The 13,075-nt window shown below is 36.3% G+C and overlaps 2 protein-coding genes across 2 annotated transcripts; one reads left to right on the top strand and one right to left on the bottom strand.

The window, feature by feature from the left end:
* Positions 1-17: 17 nt before the first annotated feature.
* On the bottom strand, positions 18-7,466 carry LOC101261627 (uncharacterized protein At1g51745). Its single transcript, XM_010324194.4, has 3 exons — positions 6,751-7,466; positions 2,839-3,776; positions 18-1,536 (listed from the first exon to the last, which is right to left on the bottom strand). Exons 1-3 carry the CDS (start codon positions 6,936-6,938, stop codon positions 437-439), a joined length of 2,226 nt encoding a protein of 741 aa, XP_010322496.1. The 5' UTR covers positions 6,939-7,466; the 3' UTR covers positions 18-436.
* Positions 7,467-9,304: 1,838 nt separating this feature from the next.
* LOC101245265 (actin cytoskeleton-regulatory complex protein PAN1-like) lies at positions 9,305-12,846 on the top strand. The gene is made up of 5 exons (XM_004242084.4): positions 9,305-9,510; positions 10,303-10,921; positions 11,007-11,213; positions 11,355-12,463; positions 12,574-12,846. Exons 1-5 carry the CDS (start codon positions 9,397-9,399, stop codon positions 12,637-12,639), a joined length of 2,115 nt encoding a protein of 704 aa, XP_004242132.1. The 5' UTR covers positions 9,305-9,396; the 3' UTR covers positions 12,640-12,846.
* The last annotated feature ends 229 nt before the right edge of the window (positions 12,847-13,075 follow it).

Below are 13,075 nucleotides of genomic sequence, written 5' to 3'. Positions count from 1 at the left end.
ATTTCACATGGGGAAAGTGGAGAGTAAAAGCCACAAGTTTGTGGCACCAAGTCATACATAGATAGCTTAAGTTAGTACAATTTACATACATAATGTCATATATAGAGAGTCTACTATCTGTGGCTAACCCACCTTCAGCTTTTCACACTTCCATGCCTGAAGAAAAAAGCTAAAGAAAAAAAGTTTACTTATGAAAGAAACCATGTACAACTGTAATACCATCCTAAGCAATTTCCTATGGTATGCCTTGCCTGCTTTACCTTGACAATCAAGCTGCTCAGATCAGATACATATGGGGGTTGCCTTTGTCTGGACCAAAAAAGATAAACTAAAAAACCGTCTTCTAGCTGGTGCAGTATTATTATATTTCTCCAAACTTTTACAAATCACTATGTTATTGTTTGTATTGAATGTCCTTCAGCCCCAGCAGAAATGATTATTGATGACGACCCACCAATTCCTCACTTAGCCTACTGAACACTAGCTTAACTGGAATACAAGCAATGACTGTTGGCAGTGTCTCTCGTTTGATTGTCCCATCCACTTGATGACAGTTGGAACTACCCTTCTGATCACTACGTTTCTGCTGCAAGGCTATAGATTTAAGTGTTCTAACCTTTTGATAGGAAGATAAATTATTCCTTTTTCCAGACTTTCTTGCAAATGTTCTCACTGTGGCAGGCTGGGAAGTTGTCCTTGTCATGCTTCCCTTTTGAACAATGCCGCTTACACTAGCATTTTTGACACTTTTGTTGCAGTCAAAACCTTGGACGTGCTTGGTTCCTTTGGGATTATCCAACCCTGGTGATGCATGGGGCCGCGGAACACGAACATTTGCAGTCCTGCGAGCAGTCCTCCAAATAGGTTGGAGTGCAGTATCATTATCAGATGATACTGGAAAATTGCACTCAGTTGCCCAAAGGAGGCTATCAGAAGAACTAAGCACTTCAATTTGGACAGGATATCCAACTATTGCCTGTCCATTTATCTTACTCGTTAATGAAATCATAGGTATGTGCTCTCTCTGAAAACTTGATTGGACTTTTAAGTCCACATTGACCAGCATGGTCCTGCCACCAGAGTGATGGTAGCTATTCACAGAATCAAAATACTCAGCGGACTCCTCCCAGTAACCTCTGCTTGCTGGATCATCCCAAGCCCAATCCACACAATTGAACATGTTTTGACTAGCAGGACGTGGAGCTCTTGATCCATATCTAGCATTTTGCGCCCAAGATCTCGTAAGGGGGTCATCTTGAAGACATACATAACCCCTCTTTCCCTTGAAACTCGCAAGGTTTCCATCAAAAGGATCCAGAGGCCTCCTGTTAAGACTTCGATTATTCCTTTTCCCTTTTAGTTGCCATTTGGACACCCCAAAGCCAGCAGAAATAGATTTCTGGTGATAAGCATGAGAAGAAGTGTCATCAGTAAGTGTCACTTCATCCAGTTCTTCACTGCTGATACTCCCACGTTCAGGTTGTGCTTCAGATCTTCCTATATATTTTGGTTCTAGTTCTATAGATGCCGCACCATCTGCATTAGCAACAAGCTAAGTTAGCCTTAAGCAGATCATTGTCTTACCTTCTCTGTTTAAAGGAGCAATCCTTATGGAAGAACTGATTCATGATGTCAAGAGAAATGAATAATAAAAGAGTGATAAGGAACTATGCACTCACAACCAGAACTTTTTGACTCTATTCTATTATTTTTTTTGAATCTGCATGCACAATCAGAATTAGACATAATTCTGCAGTTAAGATGCTAAAAAAAAATTACAGTTCCAGAGAACCAATTCCCTAGAGTTTCTTTTTCTTTGATAATTAGAAAGAATACCGACTTGGTATTATAAAAGAGATATCAAGAAATAAAATTAACTTATGATCATGCCTACTAGTCAGTTGTCACTCAAATGTGATTTTCCTTTGGAATTGCTTAAGTTCTTTGATTTAGAACCTGATTACATCTCTGAAAGAAACTCTACAAGTCACCAAATTAGCAACAAAATCCAACTCAGAACAAAGCAAGTTATAGTTTTCCTCACTAAAATTACAACACCTCGCTCCTCAGTCAGGAGAAACAAATATTAAATTGAGACATAAAAGGTGGTATAGGTGAGGTACAAGTAAGCTGACTCGTACACCTACAGTATCAGAAGGGGGGGAACGCCGCGGGGTGGGGGGTGGGGGGGAGATTAGGAGATATTTTACAACCTCTTGAGACGTTTTTGAGAAAAGGGGGACCTAAGCATTGGTTTTGGATGCTTCCAGTTTCCTTTTAACTGAAACTACTAGTAATCTAGCACATCGAAACTCCAAACATGAGAGGGTATTTAAGACCAAATACCAAACTCTTTCTTTTGACATAATAAGAAAAAAATCCCACCGCAGCAAGTTTCTACAATAACCATGGAAGTTCTTAACTGAACTTCGACATGCTAGGAGCCTAGACTACTTTGAACTTGCTCAAGGTGATACAGAATGATACAGAATGTTGGTGAAGTAACCAGATGCAGCCACTTTCTGATAGCTTCACTCCTAAAAGTCCCAATACAAACTTAGAGGACTGAACAACGTACCAAGGCATACCATGTGAACCGCAAGAAGGAGAACCACGGAATGAATTGGTTCACATGGGGATAGTAGAACACACAAGCATAGAGAGTGAGGGATTAGAATAATTAAGTTTATTCAATCAGCTCCAAAGATCTCAAAGTTCCAAAGTTTAGAGGCATTATAGCGCAACCACAAAAGATTTTGTACTTTTGATGCTGCTTCGTTTTGTCTAGAAAAAGAATGTACATTAAGGTGGCTTGTACAAGAGTGAAAAGGGAGAAACCTGAGATTGTGGCCAACTCATCATCAGTATCTTCCGCAGAATCTGTATCAGAAGAACCACTTTCAGTATATTCTGCAGACCCAGAAGCATTCTGTTCACATAATTCAGCAGGATGAGAACCATTATCTTCACGCTTCAATGTTGAAAGTTCCATCTGTGCATGATTATTCTCTTCAACAGTCAAAAATACTGTAGGTTCTTCGGCCAAATTACACCTGCTTTTCTTTGCAACTCCTGGCTGCTCATCTCCCGTCTCAGAGATGCAAACAGAACCTGAGTCAGGTAAATTTTCAGAACTCTTCAAACCTTGAGCAAGAAGGCAGCTCCTATCACGCCTCTTGACAATAATTTTTTCGGCTAAGCCTTCATCTGATAATTTCCTTTTGACTGACAAATTTTTTCTCTTAGTATTAACTAGGCATTCTGAATTATAAATACCATTAGAAACAGCATGGTCTGAAGGAACAGTACTGAGGCCCAAATCCTGTAAACCTCTCATCCTCAGAGGTACATCGGAATTCTCATCGTCCCCACTAAACTTATTCTGATCTTTGGATTCCTGCATAGAAGATAAGTTGCGTGTATTCTTTCCCTCAAGGAAGAAACCAGATTTATGAGAAAGTTTATGAGATTTAGATCTTAAACGTCTCTCATTCCCATTTCCCAAGTATTTTGATGATGTTCGTGACTCTCTTCCGGAAAAAGCATAAGTAGATTTATTGGTTCTCTCAGTGGATGAACAACCTAAACTCCCACATGTTTTACCTAACTGCCTCTCAAGTTCAAGAGCATGAAGTATTGCATCTTCACGTCGTGCATACTTCTCTCTTTTCTTCGGAGGCAGACCTAGGGATGCTTCTGCCCGTTGAATAAAATCATCAAATTCGCCACACCTGAATGCTTTCACTCGCTTTGACTTCTCCAAATTATACCAATCCCTGGTAAGATACACACAGAGAAACACCATAACATACCATACTAAGACTATGAAGTGTCTGAACCTAGTAAACAAAGTTTAATTAAGACAGGTGGAATAGACTTATGAAGATACAGCATTCCACCAGCTATAAGTAGCATTTCTATTTATCAAGAATGAGAGAGACGGGAGCAGCACTTAGCAAGAAATAGAATCAAGCATCTTTGCTTCCTCATTTTGCTTTTCATTTAACTTAGATGCTCACCACATGCAGGTGACGATTTGAAAAGGTTCCCATTCAAAGAGACCATACTGGCCCTACTGCCTTAGATAACTAACCAGTAGTTTATTCCAACAAAATAATGCCATTCCACTAGTTCCAAACAGATTTTTTAACACTGATCCACACTAAAAGAAGACTCCTACTCAAATAGAAGAAACAAACAAAAGAGGGTTTGAAGCCCCAAATTTTGTACTCCCTATGTGGATTGATACATGGAGAAGGGAAATCCTCGTACAGAGATACTCTTCATCACAAGTTGTCCAGCATTGGACAAAGGTAAAGAGTTAGAACTCTGCTGGAGTTCACAGAGTTCTTGCTTCATTAAGTGTCATTCCCAGACTTCTATCTCGAGTCTTCTCATGAGTGAGCACTCGACGTAAGAACTTTGCTAGCGGCATCAGACCATTCATGGTGCATTAACTAAAATTAATGGTTGGCTTAGTTAGTAGTTAGTACCTTTTCGGTATGTGTTAAACACTTGCAATTCTGCAACATTTTTCTGATTGATCCAGGCACTGAATCCACAAGCATCGGCTTGACTATCCCCTAGTAAAACTCTCAAGAGGATGAATCAAAATCTTGCCTCAACTTCGTTAACTTTTCGATGACATTATGAAACCTTGTTTCCAACAGGTTTTAGCCAAAGCTCCCTCTGCCAATTCCATAGAATCAACTAATGAACATTTTCCTCTTTCTTTTTTTCCTCTCCTGTGTATTTTTTGTTCTTTAATAGTGTAATGTCATGAACTAGACTTACTATAATGCATATAATATAATATTCCTCTCAAGTCTCCAGTGGTTAGGTTAAACTCAATCTTACCCTCTAAGGAAAGAGGTGGAATGACACAATACAATGCTATTCCACAAATAGCTTTCAAGGTGCGGTGCATCTCTATTATCATTATGTATTTTCCTCTTTTTACAGTTAAAGGAGAAAAAGGAATTTCAACCAATATGAAAAGAGTCCTAATCTCCTAAGCCAGGCTGCATTACCTTGACCCATAGCCTATGTTTTTCGGACTCTTCAAAAATGTCAAGGGGTGCACGTCAGATTCACCAAAAGTAGTGTACTTTTGGCGAATCCGACACGGGTGCGGTATCAAAAGTGAAGAGTCCGCGCAACTAAGCCGATAGCAGCACTTACCTTCTAAACTCAATAATCTTCACCTACAAGACCAGGGAATTCTCGATTACTATTCTCCAACTTAGCGCAAGATAAGCTTTTACGATAAGCCTGTAGATGTTGATCTAACAAGAAACATGAGCTAATCAGCACACAATTAAGAGACTCTCATTTCCATTTTCTTCCTTCATAATGACTGATGGTAAAGAGTCCATACTTCAAACGAGGGGCGGATCTATGTGGTAGCGTGAGGTGCCACGACACCCGAACACTCCGCTAAAATTTTCATATACACAGGAATTTAGTGAGTTATGGTATATACAAAAGGTTGGAATCCGTAGTAGCATTATCATCTCTGATCCATTGGTCAATGGCAAGGGTGCCGGGCGCTAGGTGTAGGTTCGAATCCCCTTTAACACATCTGTTTATTTAAATTTTTTCCTTTCTCAAATCACTGCCTCTAGCCATCCATTTTGTCTATTTCCCTTTTTCCTTTTTCTTTACTTCTCTTCTTTTCCTAATTTCCATATATTCTTCAATTTGTATTTCAACTCCGTCCAAAAAATCCTCATCTGATAGTTTATTTATCTAAAATTATCTCGTAATTTTCTTTTTGAAGATCTCCAAATATTTAATTGAATGTGATTTTAATCTTTTTCCTCTTTATTACTCTTGAATGTGATTTTAATCTTTTTCCTCTTTATTACTCCAAAGTACATTTTATTCGTTAAATTTTATTTTTCCTTTCTTACTATTTTGAACAAAGACAGAGGATGCAAGGGCCGATATGTGATAGATCATTGATTGTTTTATGCACTTCGTCAAGAGTTTTTATTTTTGTTTTGAAAATTAATTTTTTTATTATATTTGTATAGATAATTTGTTAATTTTCATAGCTGCTTTGGCTTTTGTTTTTTTATATAACTCATCATGAGTTACAATTAGTAGATATCATGTTTTACGTACATTATGTTTGAATTGAAGGGGTCTAATTGTGTGTTCAAGATTTTGATTTTCTTGTTTAAGTTTCTCATTTTTGTTCAATAGTATTTGACCAAGAATTAGATCGAATTGTACAAAATTTATTTTGGTTAGATGACCGTGTATTACTTATGAACCAAAAATCTAGTTAAACGATTTGAATTAGCCCAAAATGGATTGAACTAATTGAATATGTCCCTAATTCAATGTCAATCACTAGTGATGAGTTTGTGACACCCACAACATTCAAATCCTGGATCCGCCTCTGCTTCTAACTATGAATCCTAAACTATTCACTGTCAAATTATAGTGACATATTAAGTCCAGAAATACTTTTGCAATAGTTTATCTAATTGCACCCCACTTCCAACCCCCATTTCAACTGAAATATCACAATGCAAACTCACTGGAAATTCATTTAATTATAGTGTTATCAATGTTATAAAAAATACTCCAAGTTTCCTGCAACTAAGAATGCATCAATAACATGCAAGACAATAATAATCGAGTTTTACCATTATTACAGCTGAATTTCAACATGCAACATTTATCTTGTGTCAAAATCATCATCCATTTTAAGATAAATTCAAGTGTAAAAAAGGGACTTACACAGTGGCATCTTCTCTCCCAAGAAGCTTCACTGGAGTCCCAGATCGTGGAGACATCAAATGGGAAGCTGAAAACTCATCAGGACATAGTATTTTACCTGGCCACCACGATCCATTTCGCCTTCGGACCCAAACAATACTCCCAACTCCACAATCCCCCGTTCCTAATTCTGTTTCAGAGCTCCCCATCTCTCTATAACTATAATTTTGTATATTAACACACAAATATATCTATCAAATGCTAAAATAATTGGTTCTACATTCTCGACGCCAGGTGAAAATGATTGGGGGTTTTGATTGCTGAGTTTCCAGAAAATAAACGAAGAATTGGAATTGCAGATTGGCAAATGGGAAAAGCTAGGTCGAAAATTTGGGGCTAGGGATAGGGTTTCCGGTCAAAATTGGGTATAATTCGGAATCTTATTTTGCGCTTTATCTACGACTCTAATTTTGATCGAAGAGGTTGAAATAAATAAATTTTATGTCCCTTTTCTTCTTTCGTAATAATTTTATAAATAAATAATTTTAAAATGAGATTAAAAAAATCCCTATATAAATTCAATTATCATTATTTAAAACAGTATGGAGTGACAAATAATTTTTCAATTATAATTAAAATTTTCATTTTCAAATTTATTAGAATTAATCAAATGCCAAAGAAAACAAAAGCAATAAAGATGAACAACTCATGTGCTCTAGTGATAGTATTGAAACCATGTGGCTTTGTCTCATGTCACACATTACAACTAATGGAAGCTTTGAAAAATTTGTATATTTTCTTTACTTTAATGTATAAGGTTCGTAAAAAAATTACTTTCTTTATATTATGTATTATAATCGTATAATCTTATGTTTAAATATATCAGGACAATATTTTACGAGGACTATAGTCATTAACGAAGTGTTAATTGATATTATTTATCAAAATAAGTAAACAATTCAGTGAAAACTTATTCTAGTAAATCAATATTGAAATTATATATTAAAAAAATATAATGTTACTTTTTTCACTTCAATTTGGCATTGTATGTTTTTCAAAAGCAAATTTTAATCTAATTTCAAAAGTCTACAATTCTATTATTACGTAATTAAAAACATAATTTTTTTGCTAAAACAAATAATGTTACAATATGATTCTCTGGTAACACAACCAAATCCACTCTTGTAGTTATTGTAAACTACTTTATTTTCCATCCTTAAAAGAGAAAAAAAAAAAGCTTTGATATTTTACATGACACTTTCTTGACTTTTTCATCTCGAAGTTAAATGTATAATTACTTCGTAGAGAAAAACTTAAACTTATTAGAATTTAAGGCAAGTATTATATACAAAATAATATTTAACGATAATAAATAGAGAAAATTACATAAATAGCAAATTATTAATTAAAATTAAATACTATAACTATAGTTTCATTTAATTTTAATCCGTAGCAAACACTTTGACATTCGTCTCTCTCCTCAAATATCTCGTTCCCAGTTTCTCTCTCGCCTCTTCCACTTTTTACAAAAACAAATGTATAAATCATGTTTGTGTTTGTATAAAGCGAGAGAAAATTGTATATACAAATACAAATACATATCTTTTCGTTCGCCTCTCCCCCCAAATATCTCGTTCGTTACTCTCCTGATCTCGCTTGCCACTATTTCTCTCGTATCTCTCACTTTATACAAACACAAATGTATAAAATTGCATTTGTGTTTTATAAAGCGAAAACAAACTGTATGTCAATATATATACATATTTTTTCATCATATACATTTGTAATTATACAATACAATTCTTCCCCTGCCTAGTTCTTTTTTGCCTTTCTCTCTTTCTCGCTTTATAAAAATACAAATTACACAAAAAAAAACTTTCTTATTCTGTATATAGATTCAAAATATACTTATACAATTGATTCTTTTGCATAAGTATATCGAAATATGCATATTAAAGCGCAATTATGCAAACTACATTTATAACATACAAATATGATTTTTATGTTTGCTAAATCTAAAAATTACAAAAATCTCATAGTTTTGATATGAAATTACAATTAATCTCTAATAAGTTTCTAATTACATTAATCCCTTAAAAAAATTTTAAAAAAAGGATACAATAATTGAAGCTCGGATACATTAATATGTAGCTCGAATACATTAAGTATTGTCTCAAATACATTAAAAACTAGATCAAAATCATAATATATAGCTCAGATACATTAAATACTGGCTAGAATACATTAAAAACTAGCTCGGATACATAATATGTAGCTCGATACATTAAGGAAATAAGAGATTTTGGAGATTTTTAAAAATAATAGGGGATAATCAAAATAAATGAAACAAAAGGTGTATATTTTTGTAATTTGTCCAAAATTTATTCTAAATAAATAAGGAGAATTATATTTGGGCTTTCTTTCAAAACATTACATCAAGGCCCAATATTGAGAGGCTTAGGGTTTCTGTTTGCAGCCCATAGTTCAAAATAATTTGAATTTCCGCTCCAACGGTCACATTGACAAGGCTTCTTTCTGTGCACCCACACAAGTATATATATCCCTCCTTTTTCTCATCATTGTCAATCCAATTGCCTCTCAGAAATCCCTTTCCCCCCTCCCCCAAACAATCGTAAATCGATTTCCTGTTTCATTTTAGCAGCTGAGATGGATTTCCACAGCCTCGCTAGGAGAGAATTGCAAGCTCTTTGCAAGAAGAACAAGATCCCAGCTAACATAACCAATGTTGCCATGGCTGATGCTCTTCAATCTCTTGAATTTGTAAGTTTTCTTAAATCTAAATATGATAATTTTGTTCCTGTGTTGTAGAATTGATGAGTTTTATTTGAAATGAAAAATGAAATCTGTAGCATTTCTAATGGTTACAGTAGGAAGATGAGTTACCAGTATCTGCCAATATTTTTGTTGTTGGATCGATTTGGTTTACCTAATTTCACTTGCAGTTACCTCTCTTGAGTTTCTGAAATCAAAATGACTACTGAGTCTGTTTAAAATGGGAATAAACTATGCAGCATTTCAATTGGTTACACTAGGAAGAAGAATATCTGTATTTGATTCGATGTGCGAGTGTTTTGATTATTGGATCGATTTGTGAATCGGTTAAATCTTATTTCATTTGGAGTCAACTCTCTCGGGTTTGTCAGTTTTTTTCATTCAAAGCCATTGCTGAGTTTGCTTAAAATGACAAACAATAAGCAGCATCTCAAATGGTTACATAGAACGATGAATATCAATTACTGCTTCGATCTGCAATTTTAATTTTGGTTGGATCGGTATTTAAATCGTTTATTCATTTCACGTTCAGTCACCTTTATGGTACCAAGTCTTTTCCAGCTTATCAATCATCTTCAGACAATTTGAGAATGTGAGGAAGCTGTGGACTGTAATTTCTATACTAAAAAGTCATTCCTGCTTGTTGGATTGTGTGAACCACCTAATAATTCCCCAGCTGGATTTCTATAGCTGCTAATAACATATTTACTTAATGTTTAACCGATTAATACATTGACATTGCACATCAGAAACGAAATTCAGAAATGTTTCGATATGCAGGTTGACGGTATTGAAGAGGTCTTGAAAACATGTGAATCTGATGTTGCCAACTCATCCATGGAATCCCCTGGAAAGTCAGAAGCATTAGCAAGTGTACCTCGGACTGGTCGCCGAACTACACAACGAAAGACTATCAAACATGACTCAGAAACTATGCAGACCACGACAAGGAGTCACTGCAGAACAAGAGGAACGGTGGTAAGAGACATTGATGAAGCCAAAAAGGATATGCTGGAGACTCCTGCATTGCCAACTACCAGAAGGAGGGCTGCAACAACTTCAGTTCGTGTTAAGCTGGAATCTGCAATGAAGGAATGTGAACCAAAAGAGGAAATTGTGGATCAGGTTGAGGAAGAAAAGAAAGATGTTCCAAAGACACCAGCAGCTGCTCTCACTAGCCAAAGAAAGGAAGTGAAGGCAAAGAGTTCAGTTAGGCAAGTGTACAGCACTCGTCGATCAGTGAGGTTAGCTGGGAAACCTACGCAGGAATCAAGCACACAAGAGGATGAAAAGTCAGGAACCCTTACGTTTGATGCAGTTTCTGAAGAAACTGAAGAAAGTTTGGAGGTGAACTCTGAGCTGCATTCTGCTCACAAGTCTGAAATATTAGATAAAAAAGGTAATGTCCGCAAGCATGTAATCCTTTGCCTTTTTCTTTTTCAACATCACTTGATCTCAGATCTGACTTGGCAACTATTCTATAGGTATTGATTTGAAATCATCCGAGAGTTTGGACATGAAGAACGAATCAGATACCTTGTCAGTTCAAAATTCAAATACCTTGGTACAAAATAAAATAGGCATGGAAGATGGTGTTCAACAAGACAATGCTAGTGATCTGGAAGTTGTTGTCTTAGATACAAAAGCAAAAGAGGGCTCAGAGGAAGTAGCACTTGGCTGCAATAACGATGGTATGTATTGCTGTTCTTGGGGTAGAAAGATTTGAGGAGAATGTCTGTTCTTCTGTGTACTTTTTGTATCAATTCTCTTACCACCATCTGTGTCGTATGAAATCCTAATGCTTTGTGATCATTTAATGAAATTGTTTTTAGGATCTGGAGAAGTACCCATGGAAGAATCTGAAATTGTTGCTGAGGCTAAAGAGGAAATAGATTTTCAGAACAATAGCCAGAACTTGGGTGATGATACCAAGAGTAATTCAGATATCACAAAGCAGCCTAACGGACAGGATGAGTCCCATGGTGATACATCTGATTTTATGGCAGAAAATGATGGGGAGGAAGAAGGTCATTTCGATTCTGATGTTGCAGGAAAACAAGAGTTGATTGGAGAACAACCTATAGCTGTAAGTGTCAATCCAGACACTAACATAGATTCTCACGAGGTGGATTTGTTTGAGCAATCCAATGGCGAGGAAGAGGCTAAGATGCGTGCAAGTCAGCAGAAGTGTGTGACTAACATGCAAGCTAACATAGATTTTCTTGAGGTGAATTTGTTCGAGCAATTCAATGGTGAGGTCCAGGCTAAGGTGGGTGGAAGTCAGCATAAGTGTCTGACTAACATGGAAGATGCAGGAGAAGTTGCTGGAGAAGAAGATCTTATGGAAGAATATGATGTTGATCGTACTGAGGCTAACATGGATGCACCAGCTGATTCCCTGGAACTTGCTGGACAAGAAGAATCCATGGAAGAATATGATGCTGATTGTTATGAGGCTAACGTGGATGCAGCAGCTGATGCTCTGGAAGTTGCTGGAGAAGAAGAACAACCCATGGAAGAATTTGATGTTGATGGTACTGAGGCTAGCGTGGTTGCACCAGCTGATGCTCAGGAAGTTGCTGGAGATGAATCCATGGATGACTCAGAAATTGATTATGTTGAGGCTACTGTGGAGAGTGCAGCTCACAGTCTTCCCCCCTTGCCTGCCCCAGAACCAGTCCTCACTCTGGCGCTGGATACGATGCAAAATCCTTCTGCCTTGACAAGCACAAATTCAGAACTCATCACTCAGACACCAGTTGAGAATTCATCAGCAGTGACAAGCATAGGACAGATGCTTGTTACAGATAACAAGGAAAACTTGGTTTGTACGAAAGAAAATAAAGGCACTGCTGGTGATAACTTGCAAAATTTAAGCTTGAGGAAGCTTACAAAAATGTTGAAAGATTTGAACATATCAAAAAATCCTAGTGGAAAGGAGGTAAGAACAACATCAGCTAATCTCCTTTTTCATTCATGTGCTCTTTTTTTACTTGTGGTTGGTAGATGTTTAAATGTGCAATATAATTAAAGTGTTTTTCCTATTCACAGGCAGTAACAAGATCAGCCTTGCAAAAAGTTCCAGAAAACCGTTTGATCAGTGAAAACGAAAACTGAAGCTCGTAATAGGGGCAGACCACTCCGCCTGCCATTAAGATGGAAGATTGAAGCTCTGCAAACCTTCTTGATTTGCTACTTTTGAGACATCAAAATTTATTATCCCTGTTGTTTTGTGTTTCTTCAGTTATTTTTCAATACTTGTATGATTAAAACAAAATTACTCATATGATGATGATGAATGAAATCCGTCAAACTTCTCTTCAATTCACCTGAATTATTCTCTTTGTCAATCTATATCTTTGAAACTCAAATTGAATAAAAAACTTGGACACTTGGCAGTTGAAATCTGTAGCTTCTTCCTTTTCATTTTCAACTTCTCGCAGAGATTAAGGAAAAAGATGTCCACTATTCGAAAAGGTGTTCAAGAAACTAATTGCCGAAGGCAAAACAATATAAAAAGAACCATGTCGTGTGAAGTTCTCCCGAGCTATTA

The sequence above is a fragment of the Solanum lycopersicum genome, chromosome 6 (genome assembly GCF_036512215.1).
Source record: "Solanum lycopersicum chromosome 6, SLM_r2.1".
Classification (NCBI taxonomy): domain Eukaryota; kingdom Viridiplantae; phylum Streptophyta; class Magnoliopsida; order Solanales; family Solanaceae; genus Solanum; species Solanum lycopersicum.
The sequence above is the reverse complement of the archived record's forward strand: the minus strand, read 5'-3'. Positions and strand labels throughout refer to the sequence as shown.

Excerpts from the sequence above, each read along its gene's own strand:
- LOC101261627 (XM_010324194.4), bottom strand. The coding sequence starts at position 6,938 with ATGGGGAGCTCTGAAACAGAATTAGGAACGGGGGATTGTGGAGTTGGG. Across the intron at positions 3,777-6,750 it reads GGGAGAGAAGATGCCACTGT|GGATTGGTATAATTTGGAGA; the intron begins GTAAGTCCCTTT and ends GTATCTTACCAG. Across the intron at positions 1,537-2,838 it reads TGAGTTGGCCACAATCTCAG|ATGGTGCGGCATCTATAGAA; the intron begins GTTTCTCCCTTT and ends TTGCTAATGCAG.
- LOC101245265 (XM_004242084.4), top strand. The coding sequence starts at position 9,397 with ATGGATTTCCACAGCCTCGCTAGGAGAGAATTGCAAGCTCTTTGCAAG. Across the intron at positions 10,922-11,006 it reads TGAAATATTAGATAAAAAAG|GTATTGATTTGAAATCATCC; the intron begins GTAATGTCCGCA and ends ACTATTCTATAG. Across the intron at positions 11,214-11,354 it reads ACTTGGCTGCAATAACGATG|GATCTGGAGAAGTACCCATG; the intron begins GTATGTATTGCT and ends AATTGTTTTTAG.